The sequence below is a fragment of the Crassostrea angulata genome, chromosome 10, assembly GCF_025612915.1.
Source record: "Crassostrea angulata isolate pt1a10 chromosome 10, ASM2561291v2, whole genome shotgun sequence".
NCBI lineage: Eukaryota > Metazoa > Mollusca > Bivalvia > Ostreida > Ostreidae > Magallana > Magallana angulata.
The window spans coordinates 11842021-11864701 of NC_069120.1; the positions used below are offsets into that span (position 1 = coordinate 11842021).

Below are 22681 nucleotides of genomic sequence, written 5' to 3' on the forward strand. Positions count from 1 at the left end.
TTATTATGAAACACTTACATATTAAATGTTGTTTATATAATTGCTAAAGTAAATTACCATTTACTATTGCATATTTTATTCGGAAATCTCCAAATTTAAACGAATCGGGAACGCCATTCTGTCATGACATTAGCTGTTCCAATGTTCGCCCCCGCATATTCTAAAATCGGAAGTACAGGCTTCGGCCATTTTTGGGGTTGACAAATAAAAGTGGAGCTGAAGAGGCAAATCAACCGTGATTTGTTTTGATTATATGTATCGGTAAGGTAAAAACCACATTATGTGTATCGTTTATGGCAAAAATATCACACGTTTTGGTGTTACGCGCGAGATGTGCTTGTTATGTCTGCGAGTTCAGTACAGTAGCTTAGCATTTTGGCATTTTGACATTCATCTTTGGTATCATGAATTGTATAGGATATTTTTGAAGTAAAAGAAAAGAAAGATTTTCCCTGTTGTAGTAAAACTTGTTGTAAAGTTGCATTGTGTACTCTGTGTGAAAATCTAAGTCCTGTCTCTTTCCTGTCGACAATCTGACCATTGTCTGGTCATACAAAGCCAAAATTAATCCTTTCTTTGTAAACATCTTACATAATACCTTTAATAGTTTTGCAATTATTTTGTTGACTGAATTTTTGTTATGTTAATCATTATACACTCAAAGTTTGGTGAAATTAACATAAATAAGATTTTCTTTACTAGTTATTTTGACCATTATTGTTTATTGATATATTTCTTTTAACAGGCTTGGTCATTTTAAAAATTTTATACTATGATAGCATTTAATTATTTTATGTTTATATTGCAATGAATATATGAAAATTATCAATATGGTTAAAGTTAATAAGAAATGGTTTTGCAGTATTTTTACAATTAAAAACATTCTTTATATCCAAATCATTGACTTTTGTTTTGAAAGAGATGGGATCTTAAAGTTATCTAAAACTTTTACACTAAGGTATATGCATTATGATGATTTGGCCAGTAAACATGTATTGAAAAGTTTTTAATAAAAATCAAAGTAGAGCATTCAAAACCATATAGAAAAAGTTAACTATCAGTAAGAACCATTTTAACAAGAGCTTGGAATTTGGGTAGTTGTGTCAATCCTCAATGTGACGTAGGCCTGTCTATTTCATTGCTGGCCACTCAGTAATGGCTCTTTGAAATCAACAAGATTTGTCTGGCTTTTGAGTGAAGGCTACGCAATCGGTGTATATTTCGCTTGAAACCAGCTTCATTTTAACTTGTTTTGATGCAAGAAATAGATATTTACATCCTACTGCAAGGCCTTGTTAAAATAGTTCTAAAGCAAAGGTTGGTGACAATAGAAGTTTAACATTTATTGACAAGAGTAACTGTCCGAAGTCTGCTTCTGCGACTATCAGATATGGTTATGTATATAATTATGGATGAAATAATAATGACTCTAGTGCACACCATGCAACGATATTAAGTTAATGGTGTATAATCAAAGAAATATTTTATTCATAATATACATACAAGTATATAAATGAACATGTATTGAACAGCAGATAATGATATCAGATAAATATTTATGACAGCCTGAATAGATACAAACAGTATTGGAATGAAGACAGGAAATAATTTTTATTGTTGTGGTGCCTAAAAAAAAAATTATGTATTTCAAATTGGATGCATCCTGGACATCTTTCTTTTTTAGAGTTACTATATATAGACAAATAGTATTATGTGTCATTGAGTCATTGTAAGTGATGCAATTATGACATGTTTCTATATAAGCAATTTCAGTGGCCTTGGTAAAGATGATTTCAAGTACAATGTTTGCTTTAAGCTTAATAAGTTCACTCTTCAAGTCCCATCTTTTTTTTTTTCATCAAGCTCCATGCTCTTGTGGCCAGGTCAGGAGTATGTTTTAGTATATTTATAATTGTTTGCAAAGCTAGAACAGACTTTGAGCTAAGTACAGAAAAATTTAATAAGGGCATGTGAAATTATAAAATTTATTTAGAAATTCTCTTCTTTATGAATACATGTATTTGTTCTTTTCCAGATCCTCAAACAAGGAAATTAGATATAGTGTAAAAACCTCTTTTGTTTAAGTGAGTATTTCCATCTAATCTTTCATCATGTCGAATATGCCACCATTGCGCCGCACATTGAAAAATGTGGTAAAGAACTATTCAGAAGCACAGGTGAAAGTAAGGGAAGCCACATCCAATGATCCATGGGGACCTTCTAGTACTTTAATGGGTGAAATTGCAGACTTGACATACAATGTGGTGGCTTTCACAGAAATAATGCAAATGATTTGGAAAAGACTGAATGACCATGGAAAAAACTGGCGTCATGTGTACAAGTCATTGGTGTTATTGGACTACATCATTAAAACTGGCAGTGAAAAGGTGGCAGGGCAGTGTAAAGAAAATATTTACGCCATTCAGACATTGCGAGACTTTCAGCATCGGGAGGATAACAAGGATCAAGGAATGAACGTAAGGGAGAAAGCTAAACAGCTGGTTGCACTGTTAAAAGACGATGAACGGTTGCGCAATGAGAGGGCTAAAGCCCTTAAAGCTAAGGAGAGATTTGCACAAAATGCAATGGGAATAGGAAGTAATGACAAGGTAATTATCAGTGATTCTAAGCATGTCATTTTTACAAACAGAGATGCCTGTGTTGTTATGTTGTACATGAACTGTAATTGTTGTAAAAAAGAAATGTATATGTAGATACTCCTGTGTTGATAAAATTATTTATAGACTAAATAAACCAAACATTGATCTGTTAAATGTTTAATATAACTGTCAAGAAGACCTCCTCTAAAAATAGATATGAAACTCTCATGCCATCATAAACTGGTAAGTTGTAGTGATTATTGATTGGATGATGGCAATGTCATATCTACATGGACTAGTATAGTCTTGATTGTGTTTTGTAGGTTCGATATGGAGCAGGCAGTCCTAGTTTACAGACATCATCTGGGGGGTACTCAGATCCATATGGAGGGGCTGGAACAACAACAACAACAACAACTAATGGTATGACCAAATTAGACCCGAATGCATGCAAGATATTAAAGTTAAGATCATAAAAGTTTCATTGTTACAGTGTTATAGTTTGGAAATTTGTTAAGGCAATAGATATTTTAATACAGGTCATTTCCAAGTAGTTGTACCTGTAAATTTACTTTGAAGCTATTTCTAAATCAATGGTTAATGCATGGATTATGCTAATTTTGAAAGTTCTTTTCATTTGATAGGTGAATCTACTAGACAACGCAGAAATTCCACAGACGTTGAATATGCGCGACCCTCATCTGTTGGTGAGGAAGAAATTCAGCTGCAGTTAGCTTTAGCCATGAGCAAAGAAGAACACGATGAGTCGATTAAAAAGCAGAAGTCAGATGACATCAAGTTACAGATAGCCATTGAGGAAAGCAGGAAACAGGCAGATGAGGTAGGTCCAAGGGTCTAAAGAATGCAGCTCTTTTATTCTGTGTTAACCCCTAGATCATTTAAAATGACTAAACAATTATATATAAGTTTTATAAGGCCAGCATTTTTTTATTTTTAGGTTTACAAACCCGCCGCTCGGTTTTCTGAGTTTTTAGAAAAAAAATAAAATTACAAAAAAGATCTTTTTTTTCTCCCCGACAGCAAATTTTTCCTAGTAGGAAAAGTGTATCGTCATTGTTATCACAGAGGCATAAAATCTGCTCTTTTTGTGTCATGATAGCCTAAAAATTTCTTCTTTTTCTCGTGCTACATTTCTCAGAGAAACTTCTACAAACACTCTGCTGTAAGTTTCATACTTTGAAGTTTTACCGACAGTGTTGACCAGTGGCTAGACGAGATAGTCACGCCTCACTGAACATGGCTTCGATAGTTACCTGTGCAGCTGTTTTCAAGTACATCACTGTAAAATGATTCACTTTCTTTTTGTATTGAAATGGCATATGTATTCGTTGGCTTTAAAAAAAAATTATTTTACAGAGAGAGAGAGAGAGGAGAGAGAGAGAGAAAGAGAGAGATGCATTAGAGATATTATAAATTTCTGCAGTAACTATTCTCATGAACACATTTTAAAGTGACCTGCCTAGTGAATTAAAAAAAAAATCATATTTCGCATATTACTGTTTGTGCATTTTCCGTTATTTTCAATTAAAATTTACCATTACATAATTAATTGCATAGTTGTACTTTATACATGGAAATTCAACAAGATAAAATACATGCACACATATAGTTGCAGTGATTTTATAGAGTCTGTTCACATTCACAAAGTTATGTTTGAGTTTTCTCACATATAAACACCCAAACCAATTTTGTAAATAAAATGTGAGAGATCAATGAAGTTGAATATTTTTTAACGTCTACTGCAGAAAACATGAAAGTAATAAATATTTTGTATATTAATAATTATATACTAGTATCATACAGGAGAAAACATTATGACTTTATGTACATAAAATTTAGTTGTTTTTTTTTATTAAAATGAAATGTTGACATGTCCGACAATAGTCTGACAAGTAACTTTGAATCTTGGGCTAGTAACTTTGTGGCCAAATTTTGTAATTGCACACCCCTGACATTGCTATATGTACATGCAATATCAAAGCTGTATGTCTAATATTTTATTGTACTATTTCAGTGATATGTTACACAGATGACATACTTTTCACATGCTACACTTGATGCAGTTACACACCACTAGTATCATGAAGTTGTCATTCATTAGAATAAAGATGATGTCATAAATTTTTTTTTTCTCCTTCAGAACTTTACAATTTTTTGGTTCGTAAACCTAAAAATAAAAAAATTGTAGGTCAAAAGAGATTTTTATTTTTTTTTTATTTCCTCCTCCTACGGAACTTTATCATTTTGTTGTTTGTAAACCTAAAAATAAAAAAATGCTGGCCTAATTTACTTATTTTCTTACTTTGATCACACTGATCTTTGTTTTTGGTCTTTTTGATTTGTGTTAATAGGAAAGGAGAAAAGCTTCAGTAAGAACATTTTCTGCAACAGATTGTTTTTACGTGTAGTCAGTTAGTCTCTAAGCAGTATTGTACACCCCCTTTGATCAGATTTGCTTAGTACTGACACAAATCTGCTTATTATTTCTGCTTTTGTTAACACCCTCTTTTCATTTTTCACTTGAATTTCCTATCTAAACCTAGATATATTGTAGCTTTCCTGACTTTTGTGACCTTCCAGTTTCTGTCGTATTTGACAACTCAATGTGTGCATTAATATACTGATGCATGTTTAATTCATTAAGGTAAACTGAATGTGTTAGGTGAATCTGATCCAATAACACATGAATAATTGCATTATGTCAGTTGTTACAGATATTGTATGAAGTAAATTTTGTTATTCTTTAATTATTTAAGCTCTCTTTTCATAATGCTTGCATTGTATTGTGATTTCTCTGAATGTCTAAACAAATATGGCATTTAAGAATGTTGTATTATGGTATGCAAAACTGTTCATTATTGCAGTATAATTAATGCACATGTGCCTTGTTTACTTTCCTAAACATTTTATTATAGAATTTGTTTTGTTAAATGACAATAAAATAGAATAAGTTACTGGTATTAATAAACACCGAAAGTAATTTGAAAGGACAAGAAAACAACATTGATAGACTTTCAATGATAACAAAGTAAAACTATGTAATAATAAAATTAATAAAAAAGTTACTGTCAGTCTTATAGATTATATAACTCCCACAGCACAACTTAGAATCTAAAAACTGCACTGCAATTACATGTAGATGTACTCGCAAAACTGGAACTAGCAAGTTTTTGGCTCACCTGAGCTTAAAGCTCAAGTGAGCTATTCTGATCACATTTTGTCCGTCGTCCGTCTGTCTGTCTGTCCGTCTGTAAACTTGTTACATTTTGAACTTCTTCTCTTAAACAGCTTGACCAATTTCAACCAAATTTGGCACAAAGCATTCTTATGGTAAGGCAAATATAAATTGCAAAAATGAAAGACCTATCTTTATTCAAAGCGGAGAAAACCTCGAAAATGTAGAAAAAGGGGGGTGCATTTTTAAAAATCTTCTTAAGAACTACTGAGTCAAATTCAACGTAATTCAGCATTAATTTTCCTTATGGAAAGGTAAATATAAATTGCAAAAATTATGGGCTAATTCTGTTCAAGTCTGAGTTATTACGAAAATAATAATAAGGAAATTCATGTTACGATCAGATTATTAACTTCGGGTTCGGTATTCCTTACTTCTTAAACGGGACGGTGTAAAAGTAGGTTCTTTGTTTAAAGCAGCCATGTTGAATAATAAACTTGTCGATCTGACGAATGTTGTGTAACAGTTGAATGTTCGCGTGCAAAGGGAATCTTTGAAACATGCAAGATACATTGGTGCTGATTTTGTGAAGTAAATTGAGGTTAAATATCTCAATGCGTCGACAGTTTTCACATTTGACGGTTATGTTAGCTTGTTTTGATGTTTGTTTCGTTTTCATTATTTATGCTTTGTAACCTTGGGAACTATCGGCTGTATTTTGTAATTTTTACGTATCGAATCAAACATAGACTTCGGTAAATAAGACAGTTGACTGTTTACCTGTGCAAATAAGCAAAATCTGATGTATTAACAAAGTACTAAAATACAAATCATTCTGTTGGTATTTCGGGATGATCTTTTGCATAATTGTTGATTAATGCAATATGTTTTTTTGAGATGCTCAGCATTTCCTTGAGTTTATTCAGTTTAAACAGAGTTTAATATCGCTGACGGATATATGTTGTAGGTAAATATATGATAATTTTGAAAACAAATTGTGCTCTTTGTTTTAGTGTATGTTTCTTCTGTCTATTGTTAACAATTTCTATTTACTAACCATATTTGAGTGTTAAGCTTCAAATTATAATCAAGATACAGTGCTTTGTACACAGATAAAAGGCCATTTTTTTGTTTACATTTTAGATGCTGAGTAGGAAATACCAAATTAAAAATCTAGCATAACTGTGAGCTCTGTATCTTGTTTATAATTCTATGATTGACGCTGAAATTTTGGTTGATCATACATTAGAAATGGCTCGCTAAATGTTAAATACTTGTACAAAAAATGATATGCTGTAACTACTTTCTGGGGAACCCTCTTTATACGATGATTCAGAATTATGGTATATGAATTCCACATTAATTTTTATAGTTTTTAGACACGAATAAACAAAAACAACACTGTTAATTAAAACAGTTTCCATAGTTCTGATACATTTTGTTAAGGTAGTCCTTTACTCGGCACTAAATGGGCTCAATCATTAAAAGCTTAGCTTTAAATGATAAATATACATTCTAGCAATACATATACAAAAGAAAAAATGCATGTTTACATGCTAGTTTGTTTGTTATCACCTCTCAGACGGGTGTACCCTCTTGCGAAAATTATTGACAATTATGAAATTTGCCAGGTGTCCGTATTTCCTAAAAATAATTACCAATTTTGGGAAAATTAAAACTGAACATACAAAATAGAGTATAAATATTTATTTATGCCATATCTCATCAATAATTTTGCGCAAATTTTTGTAAGTAAGTACGCTTTATGGACCTGATGTTTCAAAATAGAATACAAAAAATGCAATGCTAGTATCGCATTTGGTAATTTTTTTTACTATTTTATGGACTCAAACTTAAATTCATGGTGTTTATTCTATAGATTGACATCTTAGAAAAAAGATTTGGTAAAATAAATTATATGTTGACGGATTACTTTTCACGCTATAAGCTCTAAACCAAGTAGACCCTGACGAAAAAATCCGTAAAAATCACATTTTGCTACAGTTTTCTGCCGAGATCTGTCAACAGTGTTAGATATCATTTAAACATTAATTAATTGACGATTGATTAAATTCGAAATAGCTTCTGTCCCAAAATTTAAACCGGTTTTAGTAAAAGATAAATAAAATTTCGGGGGGGGGGGGGGGGGGGGGGGGGGGCCATCAAAACAAAGAAGATATAAGCATACCTGAGATCCTGGTTAATCAGAAACTTCGTTTTTCATTTTACTTTAGCAGAATCGAGTTTTTCAACATTAATCATTTCTATCTCTCATAGAATACATCTATTACCGTTCTAATTGCTCATTATTGCCATTGTTTACAACAGCGATGTAGAGCAAAATCAATACCGGGTATCTAAAACGCTTTATAAAAGTCAAACCAATATTGTAAAATCTGTATTATGACGTAGTGTGATACTCGGACTACTTTAAGGGGAAAAAGGCATTATCGCTATTCATAAGAAAATATTACAGCGTAAAATCATTTTTGTTTGTAGTCATTTGTTGTTTTGAATAAAGATGAAAATAATGAGTGGGTCTTAGTGATATACAGTGATATAGACTATTATGGCTTTTTTACATGTCATGTGACAACATTTTTCATTCGAGTGTATTCATCAATCAAGTGAGTAAGGTTTAAAAGTCACAGTCGTTTATAATGGGGAAGACCAATTGATTTTTGAATGTTTTTTTAATTATAGGAATTCAGCGAATTGAAGCACAATTTTATTCTTCACAACTATAGGAATTTTAAAAATAAAATCTTCTTCCCATATAGTTTATTCCACCAACTGGTGTAATATCATACAATAAATATCATAATAAATTTTCCAAAAATAAAACAACTACCGTAGTACTTTAGTAGTTAAGGAAGAAAATGTACCTATATGATTGCGCCCATGAGAAAAGGGTGCTTATGACATTTTTCGCACATTTTTAGATTTTTATATAATTGAGTTAAATACATCTTAATTTTGTCAAATCCAAAATTTTATGGCTATACGCTGATTCTAAGTAGAGTTTTTGCCCATATACATTGATGCTATTTCAATACAAAAATCACGACTTCGTGTTTCACATACGCAACGTCAAGTAAAGGTGATCACACAGTACAGTATCTTACCACATTGTTGAATATAGTTGTATGCTTGCATCTATGCTATTCATTTATTTCAAAAACAAAGGTTTGTTGTTATTGGGCTTTTTTTAATTATAAATAAAAGTGTTTCTAATGACAGCGCAGTTCTCTGCCAGTGTAAGGTTATTATTCAAAATATAAAATGGTAGTTGTTCAGTTTCGGTTTATTTTGGGATATCCACGAGTAACCAGTTATGGAGTATTCTATGTGAACATATTTGATTTACATAAACACTGTCTTTCCATATAAACAATCAATAGCTAAAATATATTAGTAGCTTTTGTTCTTAAACAACATAATTTATTATGCGATTTTCGTGACATTATCAAATATGTCATATTTTAGTCTTGAACTTTGATAACAATATCAGAAGTTACGTACTATACAATTTTGTTTCTTCATGATCCATTGTACAACTTATTGATACAATTATAGTAGCAGCACTGAACTATTCTTTTGAAGTTTTAAGAATAGTTTCAGTATTAACCTGTGCACTCACAAACAAGTAAGAAAAACGTACACTGCGGGGATCATGCCCTCTCTGTCCAAAAGATTTTTCCATTCGACTTTATGCAGAATTTATGGAATAGAGTACCCCTTCCCTGGATCGAATGATATTCACCCCCTTCCAATGCTGATAAATTTCACCTAATTTAAAATAGTATATTTTAGTGTATGTGGGATATTTTAACTTTCCGATCGCTTGTAGGCACATTTTTTTTTCAAACTACTGTGATTGTTTTTCTACAATGCTTAAGCCCCCCCCCCAAGCCTTTGCTTACACATTTGGGCGTGCCCACACCTGAAAAACAACATCCAGACGATTATTATCTCTGTGTGACTATCTTGCAGCAAATTTTTTGGTTTAGTATTATTGATTCCGTGTTTTGAATGTATATTTCACTATCCGTTTAAGTCAACTATCAACTGTCCATTGCCCATAATTCAAAGCTTATGCATGCATTTAAAAACAACGTCAGTGCGCTGTCTTCTAGTTGTATAATTAGTCTCTATGTATACTACATTCCAAAATCATTTGTACATTAAAGCCTTATATGATATTATGAATCCGCTCCATCGACTAAAATAAATGCGAAAATAAAACTCAGGTTTGGACGGGATCATGAAGCTGTCTGAATTCCTTAGTTCATCCGTAATGGTTACAATAAAATGAATAAGTATTAAGATTGGTCTTGACGATTACAAAGTTATTGATTAATTATTGCTAATCGAATTCAAAAATAATTTCGGATATAAAACACGAGGTAGGTTCAACGCTTATAATATTAGCCATGTTTTTTTTTTATCGGTATTAAAGCAGAAAATAGCAAGTCAATAATTGTATATGCGGTATTATAAATATGAGCTGTAATTATGATGTCAAACATTTTTTAGCAATAAATTATCACTAACTACTCATGTTTGGAAAAATATTCCGAATTCTTGTGTCACCGTAGGTACTGGCACAATAACAGTTATTATTTTAAGCATACTGCGTGCGCCTAAAGAATCTTGTATTTAAAAAAATCATGCAAAAATATAATGTACAAATGTTTATCGTCTACGTTTTTGTTTGTAACGTACATTTAGAAGTCAGGTCAATGTATAATTAGGTTGGATTTAACCGGTAATAGGATTCACATTTTTCTTTTATCTCTTTGTCACTACTTCATGACCATTTTGTTGTTCTGGCTCTTTATTTAAATACATAACTTGAAATAGGAAGTTTTAATTTTTAGAAAAGGATAAGAGTTTGATTACATCATTTCTGATTTATTCTCAGGAATCAACATCTAGTTAGTGACTCTCTGCAATACCGGTATTTAACTTCACTCGAGTTCATCACAAGGAATCAGACCACTAATCAGGAATTTGACTGTTTAACACCTTTTGAACAGTATTAAAAACAAAATCGACACCATAATGAAAGAATTAAAAACAAAATTAAAATATTTACATAGCAATTTTCAATACATCATAGAAGAAAACGTTGTTTAAAACGTCCTTTTTTACAAAAACACAGCCGATAGGAACATGAAATGGTGTTTTTATTAAGTTGTACACTAAGTAAGTTCTTTATTTGTATTTACATCCACCAAATATGATTCCCTTTATTTCTGAAGAAAATTAATTGTAATTAATAGATCAGTAGAGACTGACAGGACTGAAATCTACAGGCTCCGTTTATCGATTGGTCGAAACATTTATCGACTTAGCTAAGAAAAATCCACGACTGCACGAAAGAATCTTGATAATGTCAGACTCGACCTTCCAATTTAAGACGACTTTGCTTTTCGGTTTATTAAACGTATTGATGTACATTACCAATGATTTAATTAATTTTACTTACTCTTAACGACCAATCCATTAAATTGTTAAAAGAAGGATGTAAATATAAACAATAAAATGCTTTCATTGATGATTCATGCGTGTTATAACGGTAGTGATCATCGAAGAAAAAAATACATAACCTGCTAGGGCGTGTTTTGCTAATTTTATTATTTTATTTATTTTTTGCAATGCTGCCACCTTGATGCCATGCATGAATCACCAGAGAAAGCATTTAATTGTTAGATTCGCGCTTATCATACATACCCAATTTTGCCCCTCCAATTCATAAGAAAAACAGGTGTTTCTATAGAAACATAGCTGAAATCCTCACGATCCATTTCAGACATTAAATCGATCGGTCGAAAAGAAATCATGGGCAGAGATACAAAAAATATGCGCAAAAAGTGAGATTTAGCGCATTTTCAACAAATTCCAATAGGGCCTTCTAAGGAAATTGATACCATTCAAGACTACACAGGAAATCGGGGTCACTAATTTTTTTTTTTATCTAAGAACAATTTATATAACAGTAAAACTTCATGCAGGAAATTTCATCTAAATAAATAGAGTAGAAATAATAAGACTCGGCCTAATAGAATAAAAACAAGAAATTGTGGGTTTTTTAATGGCATATCATATTCATTTTGTACATGTAAATGCAGCGTTTTACTTAACATTAAGATTGTGTGAGGAAACACAAGCAAATACAATCTAAACTAAGGACAAATTAAACAATACAAGTATTTACCGGATAGGTGAGATATGTGCAGAACTGCAGACATTTCATCGGTCTTTTTTTTTTAAAATAGATATTTTACTGTGTTCTTTTCAGCTTGTTCAACCAGACATGTTTCTAGTTACTGCATTTTTAATAAATCTATCAAAAAATGATTTAGAAAAAAAAGTTTATAGAACATGTATATGCAGCATAAATTAAAAAGTCGTACATCGTTAAAACAATACTGGCAACGGTACTTGCTGAATAAAGACGATACATGTACATGTATTTGTTAGGGTTTTTTTCTTTTTTTGCTTTCTTAATGAACACACTATTAGCGTAGATTCCTATTTAAACGCGAAGAATAAATATCGGGAGAAGCGCATCTCGCGAATTTTAAAATCTGGCTTTTTTTGACAATTGTAACCTACATTCAACTATAATATATACATTATCCAGTGTCTTTGTCTGTGATAACACTACGTATCGATTTTGTACTATATAACCCATAATACAAATGATGCCAAATTGAGGCGCCGGCGGGGTTTGCTTATTTATATTTAAAGATTTAATCGTACGATGGCCTAAAATTATATAAATATAAGTAATAAGGAATCATTCTTTGAATATTATGAGGTGATAATTTCGGTCGGGGCGTGATCAAATCTATCATAAAGCACTTCGGGCTTTATTGGATTTGATCACGCCTCTACCAAAATTATCACCTCAAGAAAAAGAATGATTCCTTATTCCTTATGTAAAAATTCGGCATTCGCGATTTGGTGGAAACTGCTGAATCGCGGAATTAAGTACTCGCGTAAAATGAGGAATCTACAGTATGTCGTCTGAATAATTATTTCCTTTCTTTAAAATAAGATAATTTTTTTTTATTTGTGATGTAAATATGTTAATATCAATGCACTGTAAAAAAAAAAAAAAAAAAGGTGAAACAGACACCTAAAATTAATTGCAAATTTATAGCAAAAAAACATAGCCAATTTGGAGCATTGAGCTAATATCGGGAAAAATAGAAATACATGTAGGTAATCAAATTTGTGTGCAAATAAAGTATAATAAGAGATGATTCGAAAAAAAGTGAAAATAAATTTTGAAAAAGGTATAAAAACTATACGCGATGAAAATGACGCTTCATAAATTTTACACTTTTCAGACATTATGACGCACCGTCATATGTTTGTGACGTTATTTCTCTGTTTTGTCAAAAATGTCATAAGCACCCTTTTCTCATGGGCGCAATCATATGCTCTCAAATATTTTGATCGCTTTATAATGTTGGGGGAAGAAGGGGGCAGAACGAAAATATAGGGAATTAGAGGTTAGTAGTGTACCCCTTACAAAAGTTTAGTTTTATATCTTGCATAGGATTTTTTTTTATTTGGTAAAATGGTATTCCATACAGGTACAATGTATGCAAAAATACGTGTAAAATTCTAATACTTTACAATATTTTTTTTTTTTTGGTTATTCTACAGAGGGGCCATATGGTACAATATCCTTTGAATGCCGATATAAAGTCATTGTTGCTCAGGTGAGCGATGTGGCCCCATGGGCCTCTTGTTAAATATACAGCTTTTGTCATGTCCATGAAGCAGCATGTCTGCTATTACCGCTGCCAGTCATCCATGCCTACTCAATGACCCCACCTGCTAACTGACAGGCAATACACATTACTTAACTCTAGTAATTGCTGATTAAAATGAAAGAAACAAATCATTTCTGTAATGATTTTATAGATAAATTGTTTACTTAAGTGCCACACTGGTGATTCAGGTTCACATCTTACGTTCTTTTAAAGGAATAAAGTGAAATTGCATATCACTTTCAAAAATTATAGAATGAAATTTATATCAGTATCCAACAAAAAAAGTTATGTTGGATGCTTTCCTTTAGTAACTCTCCTCCTAATCCTAAAGTTATTTGTTTTTTGTTTTTGTTTTGGCTAATATATTCAATCTGATTATTAATTAAAATCAAATTCTAGTACATGTACTTGTATCTGCTCATGTAAATTGCTACCACACAAGTAGGTAATAGCAATTTGCAATAGTTGTAGCAATAGAAACTTTGAGCAGTGGAAGAGCTTCATAAAGGTGGATAATGAAAATCACATCAGAAACCAAAATATTAATCTTCTGTGTTCTGAGGACTCCATGCTGAATCGTACCCACCTTTCATCATAAGTCGAAGTGATGAAAGCTGTGTATTTTGAACCTCGTTTTTTAATGTTCTGTGGTCTTATTAAAAACATGCCTGTAGATGCTTTCAGGGAAACTCAGTAGTTTATAATGATTGAAACAGTTTAGACATAACCAGATTAGGTTGTGATCAAAGTTGTAATTTTTTTTAAAGTACAGTTACTCATGCTCATTTAAACAAGTGTAAGAAAACTCCAAAGAGGTTTTATTTTTACATTTTGGCAATCTTATAAAAAGGTCTTAAAAATAGATTTATTTACTTTTGATGTTCACTTTTACTAATTTATTAGAATTAATTTATTAGAGTTTAAATACATGAAAATTAGCAATTTTGCTTTGTTCCATTTGCAGACTAAACCTCAGTCAACCGGACTCTTAGACTTGGATTCTCCAAGGTCTCAGCCTTCAGACCCATGGGGAGCCCCAATGACACAGCCACCTGCACCTCCAACAGACCCTTGGGGAGCCCCCCTCCCAGCACCTCCTGGACAGAAGCACCATCCCCCTGTACCGGCCCCTACAGCATCTCCTCCCCCTTCAGATCCCTGGGGGTCACCTGCCAAACCTGCATCCTCCAGCCAGGGTGATCCATGGGGAATGCCAATGCCCTCAAACTCACCTCCTCCACAATCGAATCCTGGTATTAGAACATTCATAGTAATATAACCTAACTTTTATTTAAATGCAAGAATTTTTTTGGTGAGATTTGCAAGAACCCCTTAAATGCAACCATTTCTTGGCACAAACTAATGTAATAATGGCTTAATTTGCTTCGTATTTCAGAAAAAGGCATAATATTTTTTTAAATATGTCTTGTTGAACCATTTTGTTACTACCGTAGTCAATCCCTAAATAACAGTACATGTATTGCGAATAACAGTTGGTGAACAGTAATTTGAAAATGCACTCGTTTGAAAATTGCTTAAAACACATGTGTACCAATAATGTACATGTACTTCCATATAATTTGTAAAGAAAAGGTGCTTAGCAGCTTAAAATTTTATTCACAGCACCAGCAGCTGGAGACCCTTGGGGAACCCCTGTGCCCTCATCAGGGGCCTCGGCCAGTTCTCCTTGGGGAGGGTCCCCAGTACCAACTCAACAGGCAGGCTTTGGTGGGTTTGATTCAGGGACAAGTTCAATGACAAATGGAGGCACTAAGGCTAATGTTGATGATGACTTTGACTTGTTAAGTTCTCGGGTCACCACAGAATCTCCTGCAAAAGCAGATGTTACAGATAATTTGGATCTCCTAGGAAGTAAGTCCATGTACTGTTGACGTGTACGTGTGCCGGTAACATTCAAATCACTAATGCCACCAAATTTCTTCAGTGCAATTACATAAATGATTTACTACATAAGGTTCATTTACCGTAATTCTAGAATCAAAGTTTATGTAAATGGATCGATACTTACCATCTAAGCAATTCTGTTTTGTACATAAATTCTAGTTGATGCAGATATTAATGATATAAGACATGTCCTATGACCATTGTTGTGTATATATTTTTAACAATGCTAGGTTAAGTTCAAGTAAGTTGTGTTTACTTTCTCTTTCTGTACCAGCTACTAGCTCCTCAGATCCATGGAACCTTGATAACATGAATAAGAGTCTGCCATCTGAACAACAGCAGCAGTTGAAACATAGAAAAACGCCCCAAGATTTCTTGGGAGAAAATGCAAACTTAGTGAATTTAGATCAACTTGTCACAAAAAATGAATCTGCAGGTAAAGTACTTCTGGGGTTTGGTTTGACTCCTCATGCAAAATTATGTTGTCTTTCATAATTAATCAAGATAAGCTGATTTTGATATTTATTAAGGAATAGGAGGCATACTTTTTGGAGTATCTGTATATGTTTAAAAAAAATGGTTTACTTCTCTAAGAAAAATTAAAGGCGACAAGTTTCAATAATACCCTATATCGGTAGACTTTGTGTGCTAAAATATTTGAATAGGAAATGTAGGCTAAAGAAGGATATTTAATCTTTTTATATTGTATTCTATATTTTTGAGGAAGAATGTTAATATCAACAAAATTGTTGGGCTTATTCTCAAATATGAAATATTTTTCAGATAAGATTTAAATTCATGAGGTTATTGAATGTTTAATTTAGAGTGGTTTGAAGATTTTTGGCTATAAGTGGAATTATTTCTATCCTAATACATGCATATGAATAATTCTAATCCGGATCATTTAACTTTCAGGAAATAATCCATTTGCCAGTGGAGTATCTAATCCGTTTGAACTGCAGCAACAGCAAAATCCCCAAAGAATGACATTGAACCAGCTGCAGTCCACAGCTTACAACACAGGCTTCAGTCAAACCAGCTCTAGTGGACTGCTACCTCAACCCCTGGTCCCCACTGCTGGCATGCCTCAGCCCCAACAACAAGGATACAACCCATTTTTATGAGAGCAGATGGGCACTATTTGTAGGACCAGTTTTGTTATAAATATGTCAATGATGTGGGAATAGGCATGCCAATATTCTTTTTTTTTTTACTTTTATCTAGAAACGTTTTAAGAATTTTATTTAGATACTGATCAAAGTCTTTTAATGAGTGTAAACAGTTTCAAGGATTTTTGTGAAACCCCCTTTTTGAGTTTAACAAATTTATAAGAATCATGCTTCATGGAGATCGAGAAAGAAAATGGATATTGAACTCAAAAGATATGGACTTTATGTAGGCAGAATTACGGAATCAAGTGGTCCAGATTTGTTCTGTTCATTTTTTTGCACTTTTAATGATTTACACCTTTGTTAATATACATCCCATCATTTCATATCCTTGCATCCAGTTAAGAATGGTGTATGGGTTGGTGTTTAAATTCATCACATTTTATAAGCAATGTTATTTATCTATTCTTCAGTATCTAAGATGTATTAATCAAGAGATTTGCTGGGCTATACTGGCCAGCAATGGGTCACCTCAGTATGGAAAAGTTGTAGAATACCTATACCGGTACCATTATTTTGATTCTTTAAAGTATACACTGTACTTCAAATACTATGGCCAAATTTCTTGGGACATTTTGATTGGTTAGTTATTGAAAAAAATTACTTTTTGGATGTCAGAAATAATTTTATTTTTATTCACGTGAATTGTTTATTTTCAAATATTCAGCTATCTAATTTTATGATTTTACTGAAAGTGATTTCAAACATTTGATTTGTTAAAATAAATGCCTCAATTATTATGAGAATGTTGAAGCAGATAGACAGTATTTTTGTCTGGATACTGTGTACCCAATTAGGTAAGGAACATATGCATTGTTTGTGTACATGTCCATCTGTGTTGTAATCATTATCCGTATTTATTTTTAAAGAAATTTGTTAATTTTGTTTTTTACCTTGAACACATTGAACTTGTTGAAATGACATTATCTAAAAAAGATCTGAATGTGTTGGTGCCCCCTTTTTTGCTCAGATTCAAGATATTTACTAATCTTGTGGAATTTAAATGATGCCTTTAGTAAATTCTGCCATTGTGATGCGAGTGACTGTTATCCAAACTTCTATTTGTTGGGGCTTCATTGCAGTCAAGTTTTGTGGTTTTTACATGGTATTAAAAAGATCTGTTTACTTTACTGTAGCTTTGTGATTATTGTTATATTTTTGTAGAAAAAGGGGAAAACAACAGTAAAAAATAATGAGTATTTTCAACCAATCTTTAAAAAATGATAAAGCTTGCTTTTAAAAAAAGGGCATCCATAATGTCTACTTTTATTTATTATAAGTACATGCAAACATTGACTTTAATTCTGCAGTTTGTACAGCACTCTGTCATTCCTGTATCAAGCTCCTTCTTGAAGAAGCCTATATGTTTATATTGTTTACAAACAAAACAAAAAAATATGTTTGCCTAGTACCTTCTGTGATAAAATATTCATGTACAGACAAATATGAATAAAATAACTGCTTAGAAAATAATGAAAATGTTTTTTTTTAACCTGTTGTTCTTCATAGATTGTCTTAAAAGGGGGAGTGAGAGTCTTAGTTTTGTCCAGTTTGACATATGTTTTGGTTGTCACATAAAATTCCTTCACTAATGCAGATTTGCATATCAGGTGTACACTGTGTTTGAAGGAGTTTGAAATATCAGAACTGCAAATATATACCCTGTTTTTGTACATCACATACTTTTTAAGAAAATGATTTTTCAAGCTAATCTTTATATATTCCTGTGAAAAAAAAATGTTCCACATTTGTGCCCCATCCTACCAGTGGGGTCATGAATCTACACTACCTGAGAACACTTCCACACAAAATAAAGGAGACTGGACAGTCAACAAATCAACCATCAGATCTAGGTCAAATTTTAAGATACGATTTGTTAAGTTATAAACAGTAGTTTATTAGGTTTAAAAAAAATCAAGCTATTTTACCTGTCTAGTTTTGGTATTTTCCTACTTTTTATGTAGAGCTCTTCTAGAGGAGATCAATACAGTTTATAAATAGCACGACCATGGTGAAGTCGAAAGTGTAAAAGGTTTAATGATAGTCGGACAGATGCTGGGCATTAACATACTTAAGCTCCCAGCTCAGGTGAGCTAAAATTTAACTGAGTTTAATGTAAATTGGTGGTTATAGTCATGTGTCTACAAAAACAATCTCAGTCATGGAAGAAATTCTATAGTTTTCTATCTGGTCGGTTGCTCGTGTTATTTGAATTTAAAGAATTTAAAATATTGATTAATTTTCCATACAAACCAATGAGAGAAGTTTAAATTAATACAACCACACTGGCAATTAATTTAAGTTGCGTAACATAAATCAATTCAAAGCACATGCACCAAGTGTAAACGGTTTCATACCCTAACTGATTTGGCTGATTACATGTATGTATATATGGCACGCCAAATTCACAAAATGTGCTAAATATGATCGATTAAGTTTATCGACTTTTCATCTGTAAAACTATTGTAAACTATAGTTTACGAATGATAATCTAAGTTTTTCTGTCTACAAATAACGTTAACAATAGGAATCACATATGTAGACAATAGTTTAATTCGTTAACTATAGTTGTTAATCATGGTTTTACAATCGTGAAACTATAATTATCATAAAAACTATGGTTTGCAATCTTAAATGGTTGTTTTCAGTGTAAATTATAGTTTTAGACTTCTATAACAGAGATGACTGCGTTGACTTTGTTTACAAACGTGAAATATAGATAAAAGTCGTTCATAACTATAGTTTTCTGTCCGTAAACTATAGTTTACATGCATTAAATCTGGTATTTAGTCTTTGATATTTTACTTCATGTAGTGAAGTATCATGTTCCAGCGAAGACAAGACATCTATTTAGAGGAATACTTCAACAGACTGGAGCTGAGCCTCTCCGTTGGAGATTCCCTGGCTGTACTATATCAGTCATACTATTCTCAGTGGCTATGAACCTACTAGTAAAATCAGCAGAGAAAATGAGTAGAGGCCCATGGATGAAAGCAGGCATATGTCAACCACCAGTGCGTGCATTCATGGATGACATGACGATCAGTTCTAAGGCCGCGATTGAAGCAAAATGGACCCTCAAAGAAATAGAAAAGCTTATAAGTTGGGCTAGGATGAAAACAAACCAACAAAGACGAAAAATCCTGTGCTGAAGAAAGGAAGAATGACAAACTACGACTTCCAGCTTGGACAGAGTGCAAAGGAAGCTATATAGTGCAAAAGGAAGTCTGAGTGATGGACACGGGCCCTGGAAGTTATTGTAAATACATTGCATGTGCATGTATAAAAAAGTACTTTTTTTATACATGCACATGCAATATATTTACAATAACTTCCAGGGCCCGTGGTGATGGAGGAAGACTCAAGAATGGTAAAAACACTTGGCATGAAGAAACAAGGAAGCTGGGTCAATTGGGAAGCAGCAAGGCAGCGGAAAGTGACCTGGAATGACATATGGTCGATGGAGCCATACAAATTACAGTTTCTCCTAAGATCAGTGTATAATATGCTACCAAGCCCAACTAATTTGGCAGCAAGGGGCTTATCTGATGACCCAGCAAATTTTGGAGCATATATTGTCATGTTTCGTAGCATTGTCTGAAGGCCGGTATACATGGCGGCATGACCAGATACTTTCAGTACTTGTAGTCTCCCGAGAAAGCCAAAAAGAGACCAACACCAAAAAAACAAGCGGTTCAAGTTTATTTGTTAGAGCAGGAGAGAGGAAGAAGAGAAGCGGCACTGGGGAGGGTAGAGGACTCTTGACACGGCAGAAGACTTGGCAAATGCGAGCTGACCCGAAAACCAGAATCCAAATTCCCTACGCAGGTATCATCCACCAAGCGACACATAAGCTGCTTATTCTGCAATGCTAGAAACCAATATGCCCGCATGAAACATCAAAATAAAAAAGAATCATTTTCTTGCTTAAATGTTTCCAAGAATCGGAAATTCTGTCACAAGAATGCCATTAAAAGGGTTTTTAGATAAACCATAATGAAAATGTACAACTTTTTAAAACCCTTCTGAATAGGAACTTGCATATGTACTTTAGCCGGTGTATTAGCCCACCCAATTTTAAGAGGGGCCACACCAAACTCCCAGGGACGGCAATTGTTAGCTGCAGGCCTGTAGCTCCAGATCTGGAAAAAATCGGATGGACGACCTGTGAGCTCCCTGGACAGTGGTCGTGCGTCCGAATTTTTTTTCAGACCGGGATCGAGGTACAGACCTGAAGCTAGCTATAGACTAAAGATTATGCAAATTATCTTTACCAAAAAGCCAAACAATGGGTAAGAAAAGACGGGTACATCTGCCGTCAATGTTAGATAGGGAATTATTTACTCGTTGCTAGTGGAGGACATTGACTAGATAAATATTTGTTAAATTTAATTTTCAAAAAAGTCTGTTTTTGTTGTTGTTGTTGTTTTTTTTGTGTGAATAAAAGTTTAACAAACATTGATTTTTACACGTATTTTATCCATTGGACCCCCACCCCCCAATTCTTTATTGCTGGATCCGCCTCTGCACATAAAACCAGTAGAAGATTTGTGAATCAGAAAATTGAATAGAACCGTTTTAACAAAAGCTTAGACTTTCTGTGGAATGTTACTATCTAGTTTGCTCATCAAAACAAGCTGTCAAATATTGACCTGCTTTCTTCTAATTCGCAAAGAGAAGCACATTAGTATTCATAGGCTGTCAAAACCGGAAAGTTGTTTGCCAAGATCTGCTCTGCTGTGTGAAATTGACGCTGTTTCAGTGAAAAATACATCCCTTGGTGAAGTCGGGCGAGTGTCATTAATTGCGTTAAATATATTCATATCTATTATAGCCAATGACTGGACAGTTGACCATGAATAAACCCCGCCTTCGTCAAATCGGAGTTTGTCACGTACTGTCCAAACTCTAAGCTCTTGTTAAAACGGTTTTAATTGAAAACTACACTTATTTAGGTTGTAACTGATTAGCCCAAACGTTTTGAAGTTGACAATTGTCAACGTCCTTGTAACAGACTTGTGTATTATTTTTCTCCATTAAAACATGGTCTATGACTATTCCATATCGGGGAAAAAACTACAACTGATCACTTAAAACTGTTAACAAAACTGTCGTTTTACAGCGAGCACCAAAATGAAGTAAAACTGGACTAAGCACTTTTAATGAGACAAAATGTATAACCCGCGTTAGATGGTTATGTAATTTTACCATTTTTGACCATAAAAATCAATTCACAGACCATGCACACAATCTCCCATTCAATATTCTTTTAAAAGGCATTATTATATATTTACATCTACCGAGTATGATTCCCTCTATTTTTTTTTATACTTATAGCTACATGTAATTCATAGCTCTAAAGAAACTAACAGGATTTTAATCTAAGCACCCCGTTGATTTGTCGAAACTTACATTTACAATAATTTAGTTTATTGAACTTACTTATTAATCTATTAGAAGACAGATGTGAATATAAACAATAAAATGCTTTCTTTGCTGATTCTTGCGGGTTATGAATTAAGTTAACGATCATTGCAGGAAAAAAGTTGTTTTTTTTTTCTGCAATGTTTTCACCTTCATATCCCGCATGAATCACCAAAGAAAGCACTTTATTAAAAAAAAACCACACACACAAAAAAGCATCTAATTGGTTTTCTAGGGCTATAATATGCCAGTAGGTAATTTACACACGTAATCTATATAAGAATTAACAGATCTATCCGTAGCCTTCTCTTTATCAGTGTTTATGGTAGGGATGTATGTGGATGAACGATCCAGACTACTCCATAATGGCTATAGGTCTACTTCTTTGATACCAACGGAATCATTTTGTCTTATCTGCTGGTATGTTAAACTGTATTTTGTTCATTATCAAATTTAATCGCATACAATTGTTAATCTCCCTCACAGTATAGGAGAGCTCTATATATACTGTTATCTATCTACATCCGAGTCCAAATTTGAGATAACAACAATAAAGATTGGAGAATGAAAGATTAAAGAATACGACAGTTTTAC

The 22681-nt window shown here is 33.0% G+C and overlaps 1 protein-coding gene across 3 annotated transcripts; it reads left to right on the forward strand.

The window, feature by feature from the left end:
* Positions 1–117: 117 nt before the first annotated feature.
* LOC128165664 (epsin-2-like) lies at positions 118–18147 on the forward strand. Of its 3 annotated transcripts, none has more exons than XM_052830428.1 (9): positions 118–261; positions 2036–2609; positions 2924–3023; positions 3245–3441; positions 4973–4990; positions 14554–14842; positions 15213–15461; positions 15769–15930; positions 16410–18147. In XM_052830428.1, exons 2-9 carry the CDS (start codon positions 2112–2114, stop codon positions 16616–16618), a joined length of 1722 nt encoding a protein of 573 aa, XP_052686388.1. In that variant the 5' UTR covers positions 118–261; positions 2036–2111; the 3' UTR covers positions 16619–18147. The 3 variants fall into 3 exon arrangements, with proteins under 3 accessions (XP_052686388.1, XP_052686390.1, XP_052686389.1); XM_052830429.1 differs by having other exon boundaries at positions 136–266; XM_052830430.1 differs by lacking the exon at positions 4973–4990.
* Positions 18148–22681: the final 4534 nt, after the last annotated feature.